At 35.0% G+C, this 25,874-nt stretch overlaps 1 protein-coding gene across 11 annotated transcripts in view; it reads right to left on the reverse strand.

Moving 5' to 3' along the window:
- MRPL1 (mitochondrial ribosomal protein L1) overlaps positions 1 to 25,874 on the reverse strand; it is a 189,099-nt gene that overhangs the window by 136,524 nt on the left and 26,701 nt on the right. For all 11 annotated transcript variants that reach the window (XR_014243743.1, XM_082389400.1, XM_082389403.1 and 8 more), the window contains exon 7: positions 19,694 to 19,800. Coding sequence is in view for 10 of the 11 variants with exons in the window: in XM_082389400.1 (XP_082245526.1) it covers positions 19,694 to 19,800 (107 nt within the window). In the remaining variant the exon portion in view is untranslated. The remainder of the gene's footprint in view (positions 1 to 19,693; positions 19,801 to 25,874) is intronic.

The following is a 25,874-nucleotide window of genomic DNA, read 5'->3' on the forward strand; positions in this document are numbered from 1 at the left end:
CTTTAGATGTTAACAGCATACAATTCAGCAACATTTACTTGGCCTTCACTCTTTGTTGAGCAACATGCTGGGGACTAGGAACAGAAAGATGAGTAAGATACAAACCTTACCGTCAAGGAGCTTCCCATCTGGTCACTAAAATACAACACGACAGGTGCTACCCTAATCACATGAACAAAGTGCCACAAGGGTAGAGAGGAAGAAGTGACTGACTTTGACAGAGGAGGCTTCACAAAGGTTATATTTAAATTGAGTCTTAAAGGATGAAGAATTCTGAAGGACAAAGAGGGTCTTCTAGGCAGATGGAGCAGCATGAGGTAATGTGAGAACAGGCGGATCAGGTGACCAGAAGGCAGCTCACTGCATCTAGGCCCAGGGTTGCAAACTCAAATGGCCACAGTGGCCAGAGCAGGGAACATGCATGACGGAAGAGGACTGGGCTTGAGTGCATGTGCACACAGGACCCACGGGACACAGGCTGTGCATAGGTGGAGAGCACTGCTCCACAGGGAAGAGGCAGCAGCCGTTCAGTGCTAACAGAATGTTACACTGAGGGCTCTGAGGCCGGTTTATCAGAACTCTTGACTGGTGAAGAACAACTAGAAATCTGGATTTCTATGTGACATCATCTAGTTTTTAAATGCTGAATCAATAAAACAAAACAAGTCTGGGGGCCAAACTCAGCCTGTAAGCTGCCAATTTGTAACTCTAGACTTCAAGCTGCATCACTGAACATAACAGGAAATCCTGAATTTGAACTTGACATAGTGATTTGACACTAAATTATAAAAAGATCTGAATGTAAAGCTGAAGATTTTAGAATATATTCTGTCAACAGTGAGAAGCTCCTTAATGTTTTTAAGCAGACAAATGGTATTTCTGGTTTACGTTTTAGAAACAATTTTAGAGGAAGGGTGTAAAACAGGAGTTGGCAAACTTTCTCTGTAAATGGTCAGACAGTAAATGTTTTGGGCTTTGCAGGCCTAACGGTTTCTGTCACAAATACTCAATTCTGCTGTTGTGGTGCAGATGTCATCATAGACAATACATAAACAAATGACCACAGCTGTGCTTCAAGAAAACTTTACTTTCAAAAACAGGTGGAGAGCTGGAAGTGGCCCACAGGCCACAGTTTGCAGACCTCTGGTGTGGAAGATAGACCAAAGGATGTCTGAGAAAGTGAATGGGCAAAAGAAACCATTACTTTTTGCTAAAGCAGAAAAGATTTTTGTTTTGTTGTGTTTAACAGAAAGCTTTGTTGGGTGCTGATAGACTTTTGGTATCCAACAATGCATCTACTATGCAGATGAGGCAAAAAAATGTTTTGTCAAGCTAAGAATTGCACTGCCATTTAAAATAAAAGTAGGAAAAATGCTTAGCAACTGTTTCAACAACTGCCATAAATTTTATATATGCACTTGAAACAAGATGTTGCATGGGGCCTTTCTGGAAGTTTCTTCAGGACTGATGACCAGGGCCTAAATCTGAAAGCAAAAAAGGCATGTAGTGCGTGCCCTATATTTTAAAGAAAGATGACAACAATCAAGGCCAAAAAGTTCTCACCATAATCAACAACCATGCTAAGTAGAAGCAGGCCAAGAGGCAAGGCTCCCAGAGGCTCTTGTGTAGAGACTAGGGGCACTGCCAGAAGAAGATACTAGCTTGCTGAACGTATGCTTGGAGGACATCAAATCAGTGCGAGCTGGCCACTGGCCAGAGAAGTGGCAACAACCAAAGCAGGGACCACAGATACAGGCAGACAAGAGGGGGCAGTTGCCTCTTCTCCCCATTCCCTTTGCTAAGCCTCTACCACAGAAGAGTTAGGCCTGGAACAGGGAGTGGGGTGACGTATTTAGAACTGAATCAAGTCACTGCAGCACTCTACAGTCTAGAGTGGGAGAAAGTGAGTGAAATTTTACTAAGCCCTCCCTGCTTCAGATCACGAGCTATAAAAGCCTGGTTCCAAATTGAACAAGGAAAATCTCTGGATATGAGATTACAGTTTTGAACTGAATCTCACTGCACTTTTAATGACTGAGAGCCACTAGAATTATGCCTGTCACCTAACATGCCACTGCATAACAGAGAAGAAAAACTGTACATGGCACACTTGGAATCAGGGGATGGAGAAGACTATTTCATGTTTGTACTCCACTAATTCAGACTTTTCAATAGAGCTGTACATTTACACATAGACTGTATTCTGTGCACATGAGAATTTATGTGAATTTATGTTCATAGGAATCATGGTTATAATAATGAGTGATACTGGAAACAATCTAAATGCCCAAGAAAAGGAGTAAAATTGAATAAATCACGATATATCCACAATACAGCTATGAAAATAATACTTTGTAAGAATTTTAATGATTTCGGAGAATATTCAAGATACAGTAATTAAGGAAACGAGAATAGAAAACTCAATATATAGTATGACAGCAATTACATAAAAAATAAATGCATAGTGCCTTGGAAATCTCCTCCCCTTTCCTAGAGCCCTGATGATATGCCTGCCTCCTACCCCTTAAAATTCATTTACTCCCCTCCCCTCAGGGAGAAGGTGTTTTTAGGGCTCGAGGCTTCCCTTTTCCATTCCTTCATCAAGGTTTCTGAATAAGGTTTCTGCTCTGCTACACACACACACAAATACATGCATAGAGAAAGAGCAGTAATGAAAAGCACTAAAATGTTACCAATTGCAATTTTAAAATAATGTTTATATTCTTATTTATGCTATTCAGTATTTTTCAAATATTATTATTATGTGCATGTTATCACCTGTTGATAAAAAAAAAAACAAACTAGTTTCAGTTTAGCATTTTAAACTATAAAACCAGTCCTTTAAGATGCTATAAATGACAAGGCATACTTTATTTCTTCACGTTTCCCTGAAACAAAATAAAAACCATTCTCACTGTTGGTACTGAGGGATAGACCCAGACCTCCACATCACCCCACCACCATGGGTCCTAACAGCTAATTATGTTGTTACAGGCTTATATATATAATTATATTTTTTGAATTGAAAGGCAGTAAAAGTAACCTTTTTGGGGGTGTACAGTTCTATAAATTTTAACTCCTGCATATATTTGAGTAACTACTACCACAGTACTGGACACAGAACCCAAAAAATTCTTCCTCATCCCTCATGTGGCCTCTCTTAGCCACTCCTAATCCCTGGTAACTTTTCATCTCTTTAAAAATGTCATACAGATGGAATAATTATATGTAACCTTTGTTTTCTTTCCTCCATAATTTAAAAAATTATGGTAAAATATACATAAAATTTACCATTTTAACCATTCTGAAGTATACAGTTAATTGGCATTAAGTACATTCACATTGTTGTACAACTCTGACCACCATCTATCTCTAGAACTCCTTCTATCTCCTGCATCTAAAAGTCTGTACCCATTAAACACTAACTCCCCATTCCCTTCAACCCCCAGCCCCTGACAACTACCATTCTACTTTCTGTTTCTATGAACTTAACTGCTCTAGGTACCTCATATCACATCTGAAATCATATAATATTTGTCCTTAGAGTGTAGGAAGTGCAAGTGTCAGAATTTCCTTCCTTTTTAAGGCTGAATAATATTCTACTGTATGTACATATGCATTTTGTTTATCCGTCCAGCCTTAGATGGACACTTGGGTTGCTTCCACCTTTTGGCTATTGTGAACAATGCTGCTATGAACATGGGTATACATATACCTCTCTGAGTCCCTGCTTTCAATTCTTTGGGGTATATATCTATAAGCGGAATTGATGGATCTTATGGTAATTCTGTTTAATTTTTTGAGGAACCGCCATACCATCTTCCACAGCAGCTGTACCACTTCACATCCCCATCAGCAATGCTCCCCATTCTCGCCAACACTAATTTCTGTTTTTTTGGTAACAGCCATTTCAGTAGGTGTAGTGCAGCATCTCATTTGGTTTTAATTTGCATTTTCTTGATGGCTAATGATGCTGAGCATCTTTCATGTGTTTATTGGCTATTTGTATATCTTATTTGGAGAAATGTATGTTCAGATACTTTGCTCACTTTATCTTTTTATTATTGACTTATAAGAGTACTTTATGGGGCTTCCCTGGTGGCGCAGTGGTTGAGAATCTGCCTGCCAATGCAGGGGACACGGGTTCGAGCCCTGGTCTGGGAGGATCCCACATGCCGCGGAGCAACTGAGCCTGTGCGTCTGGAGCCCGTGCTCCGCAAAGGGAGAGGCTGCGACAGTGAGAGGCCCGCGCACCGCGATGAAGAGTGGCACCCGCTCGCCGCAACTGGAGAAAGCCCTCGCACAGAAACGAAGACCCAACGCAGCCAAAAATAAATAAATAAATTTAAAAAAAAAAGAGTACTTTATATATTTTATATACAAGTCTCTTATCAGGTATATATATAGTTTGCAGATATTTTCTGCCATTCAGTGGCTTGCCATATCATTCTGTTGATAGTGTCCTTTGATGCACAAAAGTCTTGTTTTGATAAAATACAATTTATCTCTTTTGTTACCTGTGCTTTTGGTGTCAGTATGTAACCTTTTGAGATACTTTCACTCAGGTTACAGTATGTAACCTTTTGAGACTGACCTAAATTGTTGTGTCTATCAATAGTTCACACCTTTTTTTATCACTGAGTCATACTCCATTATACGGACGTACCACATGTTTTTTTTTTTTAATCCATTCACACATAGAAGGATAACTGAGTTTTTTCCATCTTTTGATGCTTATCAATACAGTTCCTATAAATATTTGTGTTCAGATATTTGTGTGAATGTTAAGTTTTGATTTCACCACAAATGTTTCAACTCTATGGGAATGGGATTGGTGGACCTTACAGTAAACGTATGTTTAGCTTTACAAGACACTATCAAACTGTTTTCTAGAGTGGCTGTACTATTTTGTATTCCAACCATCAATGTATGAGAGTTTCTCCATAATCTTGCCATTTTTTAAAAAAGTAATTTTCTGCACAATACTTCCTCCTTTCCTTTTGAGACGCCGATGATATGAAAGTTAGATCTTTGTTATTGCCCCATAGGGCCTTGATGGTCTTTTTTATTTTTTTTCCCAATCTTTCATCTCTGTTTTTTAGATTGAATAATTTTTAAGATCTACCTTCAAGTTCTCTGACTCTTTCCTCTGTCACCTCCATTAATTTCAGCTCCAGAAGTTAATACACAATTTTTATGAGATCCCTTTCCTAAGTACCCTGCCCCTTGATATCCCCAGTACTTTCTGGTTCCCTGGGGCTCTCCTTTTCAGCACTCTGCCCAGAAAGCTGAGGTTTTACTTACATTTTGCCTCTTACTTCCTCCAACTGTTTTGGCAGTGGGGGCCAACTGGCAGGAAGACAGAGAAGATAAGAAAAGGGTGCATGCCCCTACCTCTTGAGACCATAGATCCTCCAATCAGAAAGTAAGGCAGCCCCTTTCCTCAATTTTACACACCTGTGTCTTCCTCTGCACCCACTGTCACTGTGAGGAGCCATGATCTCTATTTCCCAAGCCTGAGGTACAGGGCTTCTCTTAGAGCTCTCCTGGGGCTCTCTCTGCCTGCATTGATGTCCGCTTCCCGGTTTCAGGCTATGTTGAGACCAGGCCATGTGACAACACAAAAGGAAAAATGGCAAACTCACCGCCAGTTTGGTGGTACTTCAAATTCTGGCCTTCCCTAATTCACCTGCTACTATTGACTTTTCAGAGTCTTCAAATAGCTGCTCCATGCATTCTGTCCAGGTTTTATAATAGGTGCACTCATTGAGAGAGATAGGGTGTCATGTGATTATTACACCATCTCACTTGGAACCAGAACTTCCCAGGCTTATGTTTTATATATTTATATTTTAGGATTGGCAAACTTTTTCTGTAAAGGACCAAAGAGTAAATATTTTAGGCTTGGAGGGTCACATATGATTTCTGTTGCATATTCTTTTTTTATACAACCTCTTAAAAGACCATTCTAAGCTCACAGGTGGTACAAAAACAGACCATAGAGCCATTGTTTTCCAACTCCTATATTAGAATACATTATTTATCTCCAAGTATACAAAAATTCATGCAAAGACAAGTTGTAGTATGATTTATGCCTTACATCACTTTAACAAATCAATATCTTTACCAAAATCTACGGGCGCTGTAAGGCAAAAGCAGCCTTCATCATTGCTCATGATAAAGTTGTTTGAAAAATCCGTAATTTTGTGTTACATTTAATATATTTAATAACTCATAATAGGATTTTATAGATGTTTTATTGTTTACTGTAAATACTATACTACTAAATGTAATTATTTGTTTAGAAGTAACACTAATGAAAATTGCAGGGAATTATCTTTCAGATCCATTCAGTTTCTTCTACCAGGATTTGGATAAAGACAGAATTCAGTAAAAGCTATCATACTTATCACTGGTTTTTGAAATAAAGCAAAAAAAAGAAAGCTGTGTGTGCAGTATACTGACAATTACTTATTAACAAATGGGTTGGCAAACAAAGGAAAGCAAGTCAGTTTACTTCCCTACTGCGTGTTGTGTCACATATTTTTCATCATGTGTTATTCTATTGATCAATGATCACTACATTGTTGAGTTACTGCAATGAATTAAAAAGCAAAGTTAGCTGTTTCTCTCAAATGGTATGGTTTTTCTTATGCTATTATTTATATCTGATTGAAGGGGAGAGTCACACTTCCAATCCCAAAAGTTCTGGGAAATTAAAATCTGATTTCATGACAGTATAGATAAGAAAACTAAAAATGATAATAAACTATTTTTAATTCTAATATGCCTACTGGTAAGAACACTGATAAAAATCCATACAATGGATATACCCTAAAATACTACAAGGACTATTCATCCCAGTTAAATAAATATACATCTCTCACAATAAAGCATCAAGCAAAATGCTGGCACATACTGGGTCCAGGATAAACCTTATTTTCTCCTCTTTCTTAGCCCCATACTTTTAGAAATCTAAGATCTACTGCCAGTCTACTTCTTTTATTTTTAATGAGAACTAAAAAGTATAGAATTTGACTTTCATATTCTACAGTTTATTTTCCACCTTTAAATTTCCTTATCTATGACACAGTACACTGCAATATACCAAAAATAATGCAATGAAAGAAAAGTTAATCATCAACTGGAAGAAACGGAGGAAAAGGAGGAGGCAAAGTGGCAATGAGCCATGAGCCAATGAGCTGCCGCCTTGTATCCAACTATTGTTTTGTATCTAATTGATTTAAGCAATACTCCTTGCTTGCCGCTTTCTCAACTTGTGGATCTAGATGCTTCAAAATAAGGCTTCATTTTCCATGCGCTATACTATTCACACCTTGTTTAACTGAACTCCGACACATTCACTTTTCCTGTTCTAACATGTTCGCTAAATCTGAAGGCTAAATCTGAAATCATCAACACAAGATTTTACTATGCTTATATTCCCTTGCCCTGAACTTGTTTATTTTTGTTACCATATACATCTTTTATCAGCTGGCAAGTTGACAATATTCTTGCCACAAAACAATTCACTATTACACAAGCAAAACATAGTGATACACACCTATGAATGGAACATGTCTACAACTTTAAAAAGAGGGGGGAAAAAGCACATCAAAGACACTGCCTTTATATTAAGTATGTCAAAGATCCAAGTATATTTGAAACCCAGACAAGAAACACTAGTTAAATCAGGTCTTGGCATGATTTATTATAAACAGAAATCTGAGATGTCCTATCCTCTGTTTTTTTATTTTTCTTTTAAGAAAATGGTTTGATTTGCCAATAGCATTATTATTTACAAGTCCTCAAAATCTGGATATTTACATGATTGTAAAAGGGTTCCAGTTGTTTTTCCTTTAATGCTATGATAACCATTCATGTCAAAGCTAGGCTATTATATTACATTTAAAAGATGTTCTTCAAAATTTCAATTATATTTAATGAAGTTTTTAGAAGTCTTCCTCAATCCAAATTATTTAAGATTTTATGTTCTAATTCCATATTAATAAATTAAAAGAAAAGAAATAGCAATAGTTTCTAAATCAAAACAGAACAAGTGGCATACATATTTTGAAAGTACAGTTTCTTTAGAATACTTTACTCTTTTATTTACTTAAGTTGATTTCACAGGATACTAGTAGGAATCTGTCTTGTGATATAAGAAAATAAATAGGAAAAGTAGGACTCCACTCACTCACAGGAGGAATCAATGTTTCATAATAAACTTACTGACGCCACTAATTTGGAATTAGTAATAATTCAAAGACTGTCAAATATGTTTTAAAAGTTTTATGATGTAATGAATGTGAATGTAATGAATATGATGTAATGAATGTGATATAATGAATGTGAATTAAGATTACAGAAAAATATTTAAACATCTTTAGAGAACATTTACATTAAAAACACTGTTTAATATAAACCACTGATTTGTTAATTATATAGCATAATTAACTGAGGCAGCATCTATCAAGCAACATTTTTGGATTAGATACTCTATGTTATCAGTTAGTTGTATTTCATTGAAAAACTAGTCTGTGGCATTCACTTTCAACTAATTCACATTAATTTTCCCATAAATTTAATTCTATTTTTCATGTCTTTCCAACATGTAGGTGGATGAACAAGGAGGTAGGGAAGAGTAGAGAAGAGAAAAAAAAAAGAGATACAGAAAAAGAAAATAGAAAAGAAAAACTTCAGAGAGCTATTAAAAGAAGGAAAAAATAAAAGGAAAGAGAAGAGGGAGGAAGGAAGAAGGAAGGGAAAAGGGAGCCTGAAAACAAGTATCAAAAACAAACTACATTAAAAAAAAAAACCCTACAAATAATAACAATTATTTTTAAATCATGTCAAATAATTTTCATCAAAGTACCAGAAATGAACTAACTCTTCATCCAGAGACTGAAAGAGTAAAACAACCATGAATGTTCAAATGGGAAGGAAAATATTACAAAGCTGCTCAAAAGCCTATTATAATTATTCTTGAATTAATCCTCATCTAATCTCCTGCCTAGATTGGTGGCCAGAATTCGGAGAGCCAGGTAAGGGAAGAGGACTGGGTGGGGAGGAGGGAAGGATTTCTCAACATTCCATATACATATATTCACTTAATCTCCCTGCTTTCAATTTTCTCAACTCCTGATCTCCCCCAGTAAGAGACCTTTGTTTTAATCTTTCCCACCATCTGCTAGCATGGGAAAGGGCAGTTACCCAGGGTCATGAAATATGTAAAAATCTTCAGGAGTTTTCAACTAATCCTATTTCAGAGGGTTCTTGCCCCATCCCCACACATACCATTAACACTCAGTTCCAGAGATATCTAGAGCCAGATCCTAGCCTTTTTAAAGATCCTGAAATTTAAATTATATTAATATTTTGGCTTTCTCCATTGCTGACTTAAGATTTGACATTTTCTAATCAGTTACTACTGTGGTATGCATTCAATCCACCTTTACCTGGAAGCCTCAGAGCACATGTTATTTTCAAGTGTCCATGTGATACTTGGAAAAAGAATATTAATCTTACACTATGGGCCACAATGAAAGTCTCGAGGAATTTTTTAAAAGTAGAAACTAAAAAGGATGCAGTCTTCAACCATAAGGCAGTCAAACTAGGATATAGCAAAAATTTAAAAAGTCAAAAAAGGTTCCAAAATTTTAAAATACTCTCCCAAATAAGAATAAAAAGTCCCATGGCAGATTATTTAGAAAATAATGACAAGAAAACTAAATATCAAACATGTAATTAGAGGCAAATTCACAAATTTAAACTCTTATTAAGAAAAAAAAAAACCTCACAAACCTCATATAAAACTTAGAAAATTAGGGCTTCCCTGGTGGCGCAGTGGTTGAGAGTCTGCCTGCCAGTGCAGGGGACACGGGTTCGAGCCCTGGTCTGGGAAGATCCCACATGCCGCGGAGCAACTGGGCCCGTGAGCCACAACTACTGAGCCTGAGCATCTGGAGCCTCTGCTCCGCAACAAGAGAGGCCGCGACAGTGAGAGGCCCGCGCACCGCGATGAAGAGTGGCACCCGCTCGCCGCAACTGGAGAAAGCCCTCGCACAGAAACGAAGACCCAACACAGCCAAAAATAAAAATAATAAATAAATAATAAATTAAAAAACTTAAAAAAAAAAAAAAACTTAGAAAATAACAAATCTCAAGATAATATAATAAAGAAAAAGAGCAAATCAATAATTTATAAATAGAAAAAAATAGCAATAATTTCTAAAAACTATACTAAAAAACAAAAGTACTTTAAAAAACATACACAGGATAGCACAGGGAACTATATTCAATATCCTGCAATAAACCATAATGGAAAAGAATAGGAAAAAGAATGTATATATATGTATAATGGAATCACTTTGCTGTACAGTAGAAATTAACACATTGTAAATCAACTATTCTTCAATAAAATAAATGTTTAAAAAACATATACAGAAGAATGTCCTATTTTAGGTTATGCATATAAATTATGCATATAAAATATTTGCATATTTTGTATGCAAATAAAAGTGTTATGATGAATGAAGTGTTATGATGTCTGCAACTTAAAGTGGTTTAGAAAATATAAAAGAATATCTACTATTTTCTCTAAGCAAACTACTTATACTAGTTTTTCTAAGCAAATGTGACAAAATTGGTGAATCTAGGTGATGAGTATATAGGTGTTTGTTATACTATTCTTTCAACCTTTCCATTCATTTAAAATTTTCCAAAATAAAAAACTGAGGAAAAAGATATGCTGACATTGAGGGTATTTAAAAATAAGAGCTTAAGCTCTTTCAAGTAAGAGCTTAACTAAGCTTTATTAAGCAATAAATTCCAAGAAAATGTGTAATGTTTCATTATTTTCTTACCTAAAATGTTATGTGATTTAATTTCTCTTTAGATTTTCTTTTCTAAAGTGCTATGAACCAAGGAGTCCCCAATGCTCTAAGATAAAATGAAGACAGATCATCAAGATTCCTGATTTTATGGTGTTTCAGAAAATATTACAGTGAAAAGTCATTTTTAAAAGCTTGTATGTACATGTATACTTGAATTACTTTGAAGTGAAAAATTAAAACAGAAAAAGTTGATTGGACATGATCCTATAGAGATTTTGTAAGCATTTAAGAATAAAAATATGTAGATGTTTTAATTGTGTAAATATAAAAGCTGGTATGCAGAAGTCATTCTTCTTTGTACTTATTCATTTTTAATGTTCTATAAAGTGAAATGTGAAGTAATATTTCCCTAGATAAATGGTTTTATGTGGATTTCAATCATATTCTAACTCAAATATCTGCATAAATATCAGCTTCAATAAAAAAAAAAAGAAAAAGTTGATTGGAAATATAGCAGGTCACTAAACATTCTTTTGAAAGTGTGGAAAATCCCACTAAGTTTCTGTGCTGACACCAAAGCACTTATAAAGGGGCCAAAACTACAAAAAATGATCTGAAACTGAGTAGATTTTATAGTACACTGCACCCTTTAAAAGGTCCATTGTGCATTATAACACAAATCTACGTTTTTATCCTCAAACTTTATCTAACTTTACTAATCCCAGAAGATTTCTAGGTTAGACTTGATTTGAAAATCAAAGTCTAAAACCCATGAAAACTACAGTAACTATTTCTACATATGTGAGATTCTACTGAACTGGATTCAGACATAAAAGTTAGTTGCTACTTGAAAACATATATACAGAAACATGGGTCAAATTTTATAGGTTCTTTTAGGAGTGTATATAATAGGCCATGAGAGTCATAATTTATTATGGTATGAAATACTATGATAGGTTAAATACATCAAATAGGCACATTCCAAATTTTCCTTTAAACTACAGTTCATGTCCTTTCTTCTTGATAAATGCTCCCTACTACAAGTCCTAATGTACCGTATTTTACAGCTGTAGAATTTTTTTCCTAGTGAAAAGTTCTATGTCTTGATCTCCACCACTCTCAGCAAATGAAACCTAACAACAACACTATCACCTTTGATTTTAAAATATGTGAAGCAGTCAATATTAACAAAAGTGAAAGAAGGAAGAGAGAGAGAACATTTTAGTTTTTGACAAATATAATGATATTATGTGTGCCTCTGTAAAATTGCAAGCAAAGTCAACATTAATAGAAACTTGGAAAGAACTTTTACCTTATAATAAAGGACAAGTTAAGAAAACCAGTCAACAATGGGACTGGCTTACAATTACACTTACAAGTGATCTCGAAAAGTAGGCTGGAGGCCAAGATTCTTAAATCAAACAAGCAATCTATCAGTGAGAAAAAACAAAGCATGTTTCTGAGAGCCTCATAGCTGACATAAAATGGATTTGTGGTATGTTATAAAATACTAACAGACACCCTTTGAAAATTACTTCAAAGTCGTCATTCTGGCAGGTTTCTGCTATAATATCTGGACACTGTTTAGTTTTTTTGTGTAATGTCAAAATATACACCTGACTAAGCATTCCTATAATGAATAAAGGACAAGATTCTTAATTCTGACTCTCATTTTGTGAAATCCCAGGAATGAAAATTTTCACTTTCAATATTACTTCTAAGGACTGTTTGAAAAGTTTAGTGTAAATTAAATTTTTATAAAATAAAATATTGATTCACCATATATAATATATATTTTTAAAGGGTGTTTAGGCTGTAACATTTCTGGAAGGACAAGATGAAACTATTAATAGGAGTTCCATAAGAAAACAATTGCAGAGAGATGGGATTTAGTGTTCCCTTATACATTTTTGTAAACTGCTTGAATTTAACCAAGTGAATACATTAATTTGAAAAATTTTAAATGTCAACAGGTTTATCTGGGCAGCAGAATTATAACTATGATATTGTTTTCTAAATACTAAACTCAGATTAATCATTTGTAAATTATCTAATTACTACCTGAAATTAAACTGCTATTTAGAATATATATACTGAGACACATTATGTCTCAAGTTCATTTTTTGAGAATCTGCCTTAGTTTCATTTCTATTTCGTGGAAAGAGTCATAATTTAAATTTTTAAAAAACTTAAGGTCCAGTTGAAGAAATGTGCTTTTTCTCCCCTGTAAACCTTTATTTTTAGTTTTATGCTTTAAGACATTTCCCTTGAACCTGATCACTTAGCAACTCACTTTTATCCCAACCAACTTATTCTTCGTGCCAAGAGAGAAAATAAATGGTGATTGCATAACAGCAATATAAGAGACTGAAAAATAAAATATTCCAATAATAGTCTGTTCTGTCAGCATGATGTTCAATATATCATCTGAATGACATTTTCATTGATATGAGTATTTTATCTGATAGTGCGTGTAGACATAAACAATTTCATGAATATGTAAACTACAGGTACAAATGGTAGGAAAGATTAAGAAGGAAACTAATTTACCTGCAAGTAATGCAGACAAATGTTAGATACTGGCTGGCTATAAGAGCATTAGTAAAGTTCTGATATACAAAGGCATTAGTGGTTGAGTTCTAATAACCAAGATGCTAATCCTCAAGTCAGATAATTAAGAAAGATCATTCAACTGATTGTATTTATCACTTTGATACAGAAGAAAAACCAGCTTAAACTACTCAAGATCAATTTCACATTACAGCAGTATTAGAACTGGATCCTGAAGCAATGTGGTAGTACAGAATTATAACAAGGGAATTCTAGGTGATTTAACTAAAGTAAGATAGTCTCTCCCATACAAGCAAATAAAAACACAAAACTAATATATTTCACTCTCCCTCAAAACATCTTTCTAGATTAGGAGTCAGCAAAACTTTTCTCTAAAGATCCAGACAGTAAATATTTTAAGCTTTGTAGGTCACATATAATCTCTGCAAACTCTTTGTTTTGCTTGTTTTTTAAAACCATTTAAAACTGTAAAGACGATTCTTAGGTCACAGGTTATTAAAAAAAAAACAGGCCACAACTGGATTTGGTCCATGGCCATACATGGGTTTGTTGACCCTGCTCTGGATAGGCCCCTTTTATCCAAAATGAGGCGGACCCTGAATGGGCATATAAAGCTGTCAGTGCCCCTTCATCTGCACACTCATCCTAAATCCAATCCTTGTATCATATAGGTGGCAACAACAGAAACAAAGCAACAACAAAAATAAAGCTTTAGTATTTCCAACTATATAATAAGAATAACATCACTCGTGGAAATCGCCAACTTTTAAGGAAGATATATTACTTTGCTTTGAAATTTTTTAAAAAAAATCTGTTACCTCTGATAATTATAAAAATAAATATTTTTATGGAATAGTTATATTGTATTAGATACAATTGTAGATAGATTTTTATTCCTTTTTCAACAACTTTATTGAGGTATACTTGATAACTTTATAGAGGTATATTTTGCCTATTATGTTATTCACCATTTTCTAATTTATAATTCAATGATTTTTTAGTACGTTTATCAACCAACACCATAAATCAGTTTTAAAACTGATGATCCCTGAGGCATATTTACTGTTAATGCCTGTTTCCTCCCACCCCCTCGCCCCAGGCAACCACTAATCTACTTTCTGTCTTTATAGTTTCACCCTTTTTTTGGACATTTCACATAAATGTGTTTTCTGCATCTGCTTTCTTTCACTAAGCATAATGTTTTTGAGGTTCATCCACATCATAGCATGTATCCATAGTTTGTTCCTTCTTATTGCTAAACAGTATTCCAAGGGATATGTTGCACATTCTTAAAGTGTCAATTTATTAAGTTTTGACATATGTATACACTCAAACCATCACCAGTCAGGATAACAAACATGTCAATCATCCCCAAAATTCCTTGTGCTCCTTTGTAATCCCTCCTCCCCACCCCATCCCAGCCACCTTGTCCCCAAGGCAACTACCAGTCTAGTTTCTGTCACTATACATTACTTTGCATTTGCCAGAATTTTACATAAATGGAATCACACAGTATGTACTCTTTTTTTTCTGGCTTCTTTCATTCAGCATGATTTTTAAAAAATTCATTCATGTTAAAGCATGCATCAACTGTTTCTTTTTATTACTGTATTAAAGAATATTCAATTGTATAGACATAAAAAAGTTTGTTTATACATTCACCTGTCAATGGACATGTGAAATGTTTCTGGGTTTTGGCTATTACAAATAAATCTGATATATTTGTTTACAAATCTTTGCATAACCATATGTTTCCATTTCTCCTGAGTAAATATCTAAATGTGAAGTAGTGGGATCATATAGTAGGTGGGTATTAAACTTCTTAATCTACCAAACTGTTTGCCAAAGAAGTTGCATCATTTTACATTCCCACAGCAGCATATGAACATTCCAGTCGCTCCACATCCTCACCAACATTGGTATCATCAGTCTTTTTAATTTTAGTCATTCCAATAGATGTGTAATGATATCTCATTGTGATTTTAATTTGTATTTCCTTAACAACTACAATAATGTTGAGCATCTTTCAATGTGTTTGTCATCTGTCTGCCATGTGTTTGTCACCCCTTAGTGAGGTGTGTTCAAATCTTTTGATTTTTAAAACTGGACTGTTTTATTGTTGAGTTTTAAGAGTTCTTTATATATCGTGGATTTATCAGACAGATGATTTACAAATATTTTATCCCAATCTGCAATTTACCTTTTCATTCTCTTAACAGTATCTTTTAAAGAGAAAAAGCTTTTAATTTTTAAAAAGTACAATTTATCAAGCTGCTCTTTTGTGGATCATGCTGTTGGTGTCATATCTAAGAAATTATTCCCTGACCCAACATTTTCTTCTAGAAGTTTTATAATTTTAAGCTTTACATTTAGGTCTTTGACACATTTTGAGGTAATTATATATGGTATGAAGTGTGGATCAAAGTTCATTTTATCAGATACAGATATCTAATTGTTCCAGTGCCGTTTGTTGAAAAGACTTGTTTCGCCATTAAAAATGCTTTTGCATCTTGTTTTAAATCAGTTGTCCATATGTGTTTTGTCCTTTTTTTTTTTTTTTTGGACTCTCTATTCTACTCCATTGATTGTTTTGTCTCTTTTGACATCAACATCACATTGTCTTAATTCCTGTAGCTTTATAAATCTTGAAATCAGATAGACCTCCAACTTTGTCCTTTGTTAAAGATGTTTCGGCTAGTCTAGATCCTTTGTATTTTCACATGAATTTTAGAATCATGTCAATTCTACAAAAAACCTTAATGGGATTTTGACTGAGAATGTACTGCATCTATACATTACTTTGGGGATAACTGACACCTTAACAATATTAAGTTTACTAATCCCTGAACATAGTTCATTCCATCATTTATTTAGATTTTCTTTATTTAATTTCTCTCCACTATGTTTTGAAGTTTCCAGTGTATGGATCTTTCACATCTTTTGTCAGATTTATCCCTAAGTATTTCATATTTTCTAATACCACTATAAATGGCATTCCTTACTTTTAAATTTTAATTTGTAAATGTTCATTGCTGTTATATAGAAGCAAACTGATTTCTGTATATTGATCTTGTATCCTTCAACTTACTTAACTCACTTCCTTGTTCTAGTAACTAGATCATGTCATCTTTTGAAAAATGAGTTTTACTTCTTCCTTTCTAATCTGATGCCTCTTTTTTTTGCCTGACTACACTACTTAGAATCCCTAGATTAATGTTGAACAGAAGTGATGAGAGTGGATATCCTTATCTTGTTCCTGATCTTAGGAGGAAAGCATTCAGCCTTTCATCACTATGATATCAGCTGTTGCTTTTTCTTAGATGCCCTTTATCTGGTTGAGGACATTAACTTCTATTCCTAGTTTGCCGAGACATTTTAGTCAGGAACAAGTGTTGGATTCTGTCAAATGTTTTCTCTGTATCTACTGAGATGATCACATGACTTTTGATTTTTAGTTTGTTAATGTGGTAAATTATAATGATTGATTGTTGAATGTTAAACTAACCTTGAATTCCTAGGATAAGCCCTACTCGGTCATGATATGCTATTCTTTTTATACATTGCTGGATTCTATTTGCTAAAGTTTAGTTTATAATTTTAATATCTACATTCATGAATGATGCTGGACTGTGATTTCCTTTGTCTGGTTTTGGTATCAAGGTGATGCTAATCGCTTTAGGTGGGAGAGTAAATCAGGTCCCTGTTACTCCATCTTAGCCAGAAGTAGAATTCTGTTTAATAGTTATTAGGTCATTATCTCATCTACTCCTTCCTAATCTAGAAAGTATATATCATTATCAACATCATTTTACATATAGGGAAAATGGGGAATGGGGAAAAACTGAGCCTCAGAGAGCAAGGTAACAGAGTTCTAATCTGGAACTAGGATTTGAATCCACACATATGAATCTAAAACCCCTTCTCTTAACCCCCTACTATTTAAATAGTACTCAGGGGCTTCCCTGGTGGCGCAGTGGTTGAGAATCTGCCTGCCAATGCAGGGGACACGGGTTCGAGCCCTGGTCTGGGAAGATCCCACGTGCCGTGGAGCAGCTGGGCCCGTGAGCCACAAGTACTGAGCCTGCGCGTCTGGAGCCTGTGCTCCGCAACAAGAGAGGCCGCGATAGTGAGAGGTGCGCGCACCGCGATGAAGAGTGGCCCCCACTTGCCACAACTAGAGAAAGCCCTCCCATAGAAACGAAGACCCAACACAGCCATAAATAAATAAATAAATAAAAATTTAAAACAATAAATAAATAAATAAATAAATAAATAGTACTCAGAAAAGATCCTCTTGAGGCACACAGATTAATTTCTTTTTCATTAAGAAAAAGCATTATATCTCTAAAAGACCCAGGTAGTCTGGTCTGGAGCCCATGTCTTAATCACTATGGTATTTGTTAAAAAGAATGAATGAGATGCCATGGTTTCTTATACACTGAGTTAGGATCTATATAAACTATTAACTACTCAATATACTGAAAACATTACTTAAGAAAAAAGATACATCTGGGAAGAAAGAGTCTTATAAAGATACTTTACAGACCTAAACAGTCCAACTAAAACAGTAACAATAGGTGTTATCATTCTAAAATTTTATTTAATCTTTGATACCACATTGTGAAATAGATATTACTATATAAATTTTACAGATGAGGAAATTTGAGACACAACAACATTAAGAAACTTGTTTGGGAGGAGGGGCAATATAGGAGTAAGGGGTTAAGAGGTACAAACCATTAGGTATAAAATAAGCTACCAGGATATATTGTACAACATGGGGAACATAAACAATATTTTATAATAACTATAAATGGATTATAACTTCTAAAAATTGTGAGTCACTATATTGTACACCTGTAACTTATATAATATTGTACATCAACCATACTTCAATTAAAGAAACATTTAAAAAAAAAGAAAAGAAATTTGTCTAAAATCTGCCATCCCTTAAGTAGCAGAACAGGTATTCAAGCCCAAGTCTCTACAGCTCTAGAATAGTCTCTTAAAATTTGTATTTGGTTTTCTGTTTGTGTTTCACATTGCAATGTTGCCATCCCTGAGAAACAAGACACACTGCCAAGGGCCTTCTGGGAACAAGGACATTCCAACATCAGATTCAAGCAGAGCTCAACGCCAACTGAATTAGAGCTAAGCTTTGATGATAATGAAGGCGATGGGGGGTTTCCCAATCCCTGACTGGATTAAACTTGCTTTGCCCCCTTTCTAAAGCAAGTTTTCCTTGCATAAAACTAGATAAGTTCCTTTTATATATTTCTGATGATTTACAATAGGCACAGCTCAATGAGTTTGGACTGCTAGTGGTGGGCTATAATGCAGAACTGCTCTCAGGAGTAGGATGGGAGGAGGAATAATAGCTCTTCAAATAACTCCAGTCATGAGGCAACACAGGCTAAAGAGCCTGGACTCTTGAGGAGACTCCCAAGGTTTAAATACCAAGTATGCCTCATACTAGCTGTGAGACACTGCAAAAATTACTTAACCTCTTTGGGCTTCCATTCCTTCCTCTAAAAATTAGGGATGATAACTTACCTCTTATAGGGTTCAGGATTAAAAGACAGAATATATGAAAAATGTCTGGAATAATGCCTAGCACTTGGTAGGCACTGTTTAAATTTGGCTAACAATATTATTATTACTCCTATAGTTACTGCACAGGAAAAAATTACATACATTAAATAGGCACGTTAGAAATTCTGTAGGATTAAGAAATATTAGCAAAAAACTATATCTTTTGAAACACAGTCCTATAAAAATCTGATTTATCTATATTAGTGTCCCAAAAATGGCTTTGGAAATTAATTTCCAGCATCTTCTATAAGTGGGCAAACAGCTTTTAAAACACAAGCAGGGATAATCAGAAACAATTCATTAAAATAAAGCAAATTACTCAATTCCATTAAAGTAGTATTAAATACTTACTACGGACTCAGCATTATGCAATACTCTATAAGGTACATGTAAGATCTAGACCCAACTCCCAAAATGCTTAAAATATTAGCAAAAATAACAGAGAATAGACTAATAAGGCAAAGTACAAGTAAATGTCAGAGAGTGGCACATAACTCTAGAAAAGAAGGAATTCTAAAGCACTACTAAAATTTATGAATTCAACCTATAAAAAAAAAAATCTATGTATATATTTAGTGCCACTCCTAATGCTACTGACAAGGACAAGTTCAAAGGGCTGGTATGTTATAAGTTATTAATGAATCACTTAAGCAAAAAATAAAAGGGGTTACTGAATAATTTTCACTGTAACTTACTGTTGCTATTTTGGTCTCCAGAAAGTTCTCCCTTTCTTCATCTACCTTAATTTCATGTCCAGTTTTAAATAATTCAAGCATTTTGGGGATGTCTCGGCCAATGGAATCTGGTTAGAAAAGGAGAAAATCCAAAGTTATCATTATATCTAAACAAGTAGCAAAAATTACTGAATAAGAGAAACATTCAACCAAGTTAAGATATAAAAAATGATTTCTGGCAGACAGACTTTAGGGTGGCCCAATTCCTGGTGTTCATGCCTTTGTGTGATCCCTTCCCCTTGCATATGGATGAGAGCTGCAACGTGCTTCTAAGCAAGAGACAGTATGATTATGCATACCTGATTACATTACATAAAACTGCAATGCCTATCTTGGAGGAGTCTCTCTTCCTACTGGCTTTGAAGAAGCAAGCTACAATGTTGTGAGGTGGCATATGGAGAGAGCCATGGGTCAAGAAACTGAGATCCTCAGTCCAGAAACCTGCAAGGAACTGGATTCTGCCAAAAAGCCACATGAATCTGGAAGGGGACTTTCCCCAGTCAAGTCTCAGATAAAATCACAGCCCCAGCTGACACCTTGATTGTAGCTTTATGAGACCCTGAAGCAGAGAACCTAGCTTAGCTGTATACATATTCCTGACACACAGAAGCTGAGATAGTAAATGTGTGTTGTTTTAAGCCACTAAATTTGTGATATTATTGTTGTACAGTAATAAATAACTAATAAATAAGTATATACAATGATGATGCTTATACTTTAGAAACACCGATGACAAATTAAAATAAAACCTATAAAATAACCCATGATAAAAGCTGACAGTAGAGTCTTGAAATCTTTGAAGAACTTTTTACTTACCTTTGTGTGAAATTTGTCTGACCTGCCTTACCATAAAGAAGGGAAGGAACTAGAAAAGTAGCAAGATTAGCAGTAGAAATAATATCTCAGTTGAGTGGTACAATCTGGAAGCAGCTCATTGCTGCACAAATGGTTACAGAAGCTGGCAGGAAGAAAGAGTTAAGAATTGAGACTTTATTGGATTCTAATGTCACTTTGTCCTCCATTAGGGTGGAAAAAAAGATGCAACTGAATAAAGAAAGGAGAAAAAAGGAATCAAGGTAAAAACTAAGAATTTTCAAAGGATCATGGAGGAGACTCCAAACGTAAACTATACCTTCCTAATCTTTAATCATTAACATTTTAACTCAAATTCAACACATAAAAATATATATATATATTTTTTAGTTTTACTTTAAACTTATTTTAAATTTATTTTTTATTGAAGGATAGTTGAGTTACAATGTTGTGTTAATTACTGCTCTACAGCAAAGTGACTCAGTTATACATATATATATTCTTTTTCATATTCTTTTCCATTATGGTTTATCACAGGATATTGGATATAGTCCCCTGTGCTGTACAGTAGGACCTTGTTGTTTATCCATTCTATATATACCAGCTTGCATCCGCTAATCCCAAACTTCCAATCCAACCCTCTCCCATCCCCCTCCCTCTTGGCAACCACCAGTCTACTCTCTATGTCCCTGATTCTGTTTCTGTTTCACAGATAGGTTCATTTGTGTCATATTTTAGATTCCACATATAAGTGATATCATATGGTATTTGTCTTTCTCTTTGACTTACTTCACTTAGTATGATAATCTCTAGTTGCATACATACTTCTAATATTCTACAATACCATAACTTAACCTGAAAAAATTTCAATTTTGTACCTAGAAAATGTGATTTGAAGGGTAAGAAATACAATAAGGAACATACCACTAGAGACACACCACTCTCAGTGTGTCTCCAGCAGCTCTTCCCATGATAAGTCAATATGAAAATCTCATTATATGCAGCCATTGTGGAAAACAGTATGGAGGTTCCTCAAAAAACTAAAATTAGAATTACCATATGATCCAGCAATCCCACTCCTGGGCATATATCCAGACAAAACTATAATTCAAAAAAATACATGGGGACTTCCCTGGTGGCACAGTGGTTAAGAATCCGCCTCCGGGCTTCCCTCGTGGCGCAGTGGTTGAGAATCTGCCTGCTAATGCAGGGGACGCAGGTTCGAGCCCTCGTCTGGGAGGATCCCACATGCCGCAGAGCGGCTGGGCCCGTGAGCCACAACTACTGAGCCTGCGCATCTGGAGCCTGTGCTCTGCAACAAGAGAGGCCAAAATAGTGAGAGGCCCGTGCACCGCGATGAAGAGTGGCCCCTGCTCGCCGCAACTAGAGAAAGCCCTTGCACAGAAACGAAGACCCAGCACAGCCAAAAATAAATAAATAAAAAAAAAAAAAAAAAAAAAAGAATCCGCCTCCCAATGCAGGGGACACAGGTTCAAGCCCTGGTCCAGGAAGATCCCACATGCTGCAGAGCAACTAAGCCCATGCACCACAACTACTGAAGCCCGCACACCCTAGAGCCCGTGCTCTGCAACAAGAGAAGCCACCACAGTGAGAAGCCTGCGCACCACAACGAAGACTAGCCCCCGCTCACCGCAACTAGAGAAAGCCTGCGCACAGCAACGAAGACCCAACGCTGCCAAAAAAAAAAACCAAAAAAAAACCCAAAAAAACAACACAATAATGAGAAATCTGGTGATAACGGGAAGTGGAGATTAATATTTTATATATGATGGTTACAGAAGGCTTCTCTGTTTAAGGTGATATTTGAATAAGAATGTGAGCCAGGCAAATTAGCAAAGAGCATTACAGACAGATGGGACAATGAGTCCAAAGACCTGAGAAAGAAGAACACTTAGTGCATATAAAGAAGGGCAAAGAGGCCACTATGGCTGGAGTAAGGGAAATGAAGGAGAGCTACAGAACCAGCTGTAATATATCAATAATTCATCTATAATAATTATAATCATACCTAATCATCATTGGAGTCTTTCACACATAAATAGTTTTTAAACTAACACATGAGAGAGGGAAATTTAGAAATATTTCAAATTGGTTACACTGCAAAACTTCCCTGTGTTTTAGCATTTTTCTTTATATAATCAAATTGTTTCAATAATGCAAGCAATACTCTGAAGTACAGCATGTCAGTCTATGAGTTAAAAATAATTTACATTAGATTTCAATAATTTTATATCCATTACTCTCAAATATGATACAATACCAACTTCCATACAGAAAGCAGTTTCCTACTCAGTAGATGTGAATACTCTTTGGACAAGTCTGCTGGAATATCCTTTTGACAAGACTCCAACTGGAGCACTGATGTTCAATCCTAAGAACTATGTGTTAAGAGGAACACACAGTAGTGGGTCCAGTTTTCTAATCATATCCCTTACCTGCCAACAACTTAGTATGCTTTAAAAGAATTCAACTATTTCCCATATGCCATAGTACCTACTATGGCTTAATATGCATAATAGAAAACTGATTCCATTAAGTCAAGATATTTTTCATACTAGTATTTTTTGTTTAGTAAATGCTAAAAAATAAGATTAGGAATAAAGAAAATATCAATAAGATATATCTATATTAGATATGAACGAATTTCAGAGGGCATTTGTATTGTGGAGAAAAAAAAGCTAAGTTGACAAGCAAAATGAAGGCCAATTTCTTCCAAGAAATTTTAAAAAGCAAGTTTTAAATGTCTTTTTTTAATGAGGTAAAAAAGAAATACTCAGAAAACAAGCCAAATGTGCACTGGAAAAACAGAGAACTTGCCTATAGTTACGTAAGCAATTAAAATAAAACAAATAAAACTGCAGCATTAAACATGTGGCAAAATGTGCACATTCAATCCAGCCAAGTTGTTTACACCCACTCCCACTAGGAAAACAAAATGTTAGATAAAATGGGAAACTAATGAGCTCAGCTGCAGGGGCTTGTTTGTTTGTTTTTTAATTGCATCCATTTGCTCAAAACGTAATTTCTATTTTACCCTTACGTCTTTCGTTGGATGTAAGGGGAATCAAATGTTCCTAAACAAAATTCTGAATAAGCTCTAAAAATGCATAATACAAGCTTCATTTGTTCTAATGCACATCTGGCATATTCTGTTTTTACATTTTTGACAGGTTAATCATTTGTCTTCATGTTTAAAGAACACAAATGTTTTGCCAGTGCTGTTAAGCAGATCATGTGGGGCTGAAAAGAAGTTAGGGAAGGAGAAACGTCTGCCTGGTTTTCCAAGATGATTTGTTAAGCAAATTGGGGGGGCTGGGCGGGGAGAACATACCTAGGTAACTTGACCATGGTATACACAAGCTATGATTCATTATGAAAGCAGAAACAAAGCCCACTAATAAAAATAAACATTTTCAACAGAAACTTTTCTTATTTGAAATAAAGAAATAAGTTATCTGAAAACCTTTCAGTCCCAAAATTTGCAATGAAAATGGTAATAAAAAACCTCAATGCTAAAGAAAATTGAGGCCAAAAGAGTTATTCAAAGAAGGGATAAAGCAGCAAAGGTGACAAAATTAATTTCTGTGAAAAACCAGTTAACCGTGCAAAGCGAGGAGCGAGCTGAATACAGATATATTCAGTATTCAGTTTCAGTTTTAATTGACTATATTTAATATTGTTTGGCTTTGTTGAGCTTGAATTTAATTAGAAAAAAATATGAGAATTATTTTCAAATTCAACTGCAACTCTGGTTTAATTTTTTAAATAATGTTCAATTTCAGGTCCTACTTAGGAAAGAAGGTAAGTGTGCTTCCATGAAAACAAACACTACTGTATTGGAAATCCCTAATAAAAAGTGTCAAACCTCAGTCCAATATCTCAAAAGGATGTGTTATTCAATGCAGGCTATCAAGAATAAACAAAACACTAGTACAACAAAACTGAAGAGTACATTTGAATTTGCTTACAGCATAGAACATGATCTATAATTCAGATGAGCATTAGTGGCTATCATGTATGAAGAATTTTCGCAGGATTTTTTTTTTAGCTCAACTAGAGTTAAAATTTGAAGACCAATCTACTAAAACGATTTTAAAATACTTGCTCTTTTACATTATAAAATTTTATTTGAAATAACATCTATCTATAGCAGATATCCAGCACCATCTAAAAGAAACAATGTCTGCAAATGAACTTACTTTTCCTCCCAAATCTACTCCCTGTTTCCATTAATGACATGAACTTATTAGGAGAGATCCCAAGGTTTAAATCTCAGCATCATTTGACTCTTCCCTTTCTCTCTCTCAACATGTCCCTTCCTAACTACTTAGTGCAAAGTCCTATTATCTTTGACATCCGTCCTCTTCACACCAGTCTCATTATGAAGACTTTAAACATTACCTTTATTAGTCTCTGGCGATTGCACCTGAACTGGTCTCCCTGCCTCTACGTTTGATTCATGCCAATACATCTTACAAACTCTTGCTAAATTAAAGCTCTGAAGAATCCCCCACCTTAAAAACTTCTAAGAGATTCCTGCTGAATACAGAATAAAAGTCCAAATTTATTAGGATCTTATTCAAGATTCTGCTCAACATGGCATCAATCTACCTGTCCAACATATTCTCTTTCATTTCAAAGTAGGGGTACCATTCACTACAGCCAAAGAGAACTAACTGATATTTCTGGGATGTAGCCTATAATTTCTAACTTACTTCAGTGTCTATGATTAACAGATTCTTTCCACTTAAAATAATATCCCCCTTAATCTGCTCACCAAATTATTCAAGGTACAGTTTAAATGTCACCCCCTTCAGGGTGCCTTCTCTGATTTCCCCACCTATGTATAAATTCCTCCTCTACTGAACACCTACAGCATCTTGTGAATTTATCATATAATACTTCATACTTTATAACAAGGCTATTTATGTAGCACCCTTACTTCTCTTACTAGGTTTCATAAGGTGGAAATATCCACAAGGGAAAAGCTGCTCAAGGGAAATAACTGCAGAACCATACACAGTAAGCATTCATACATATATGTTGAATGCTAACATAAATAAGCATACATGGTATATTGATAAAGAGGTATAAAATAGTATGATGATAACATACCTAGTGGGTAATATGTTCCACTAATTTAAAACTAGAATATGGCCTAAATTTAAAGATCTGGTATTATAAAGTAACTAGGTCTTCAAATTACATTAAATCACCAATATTAGTGCCAAAGGAAAGAAATACTAAATCCATATGTTCCTATATAACACAAAACTCAAACACCAGAACATATTATTTATTCTACACA

This window comes from Balaenoptera borealis, assembly GCF_965194805.1.
Source record: "Balaenoptera borealis genome assembly, chromosome: 4".
NCBI lineage: Eukaryota > Metazoa > Chordata > Mammalia > Artiodactyla > Balaenopteridae > Balaenoptera > Balaenoptera borealis.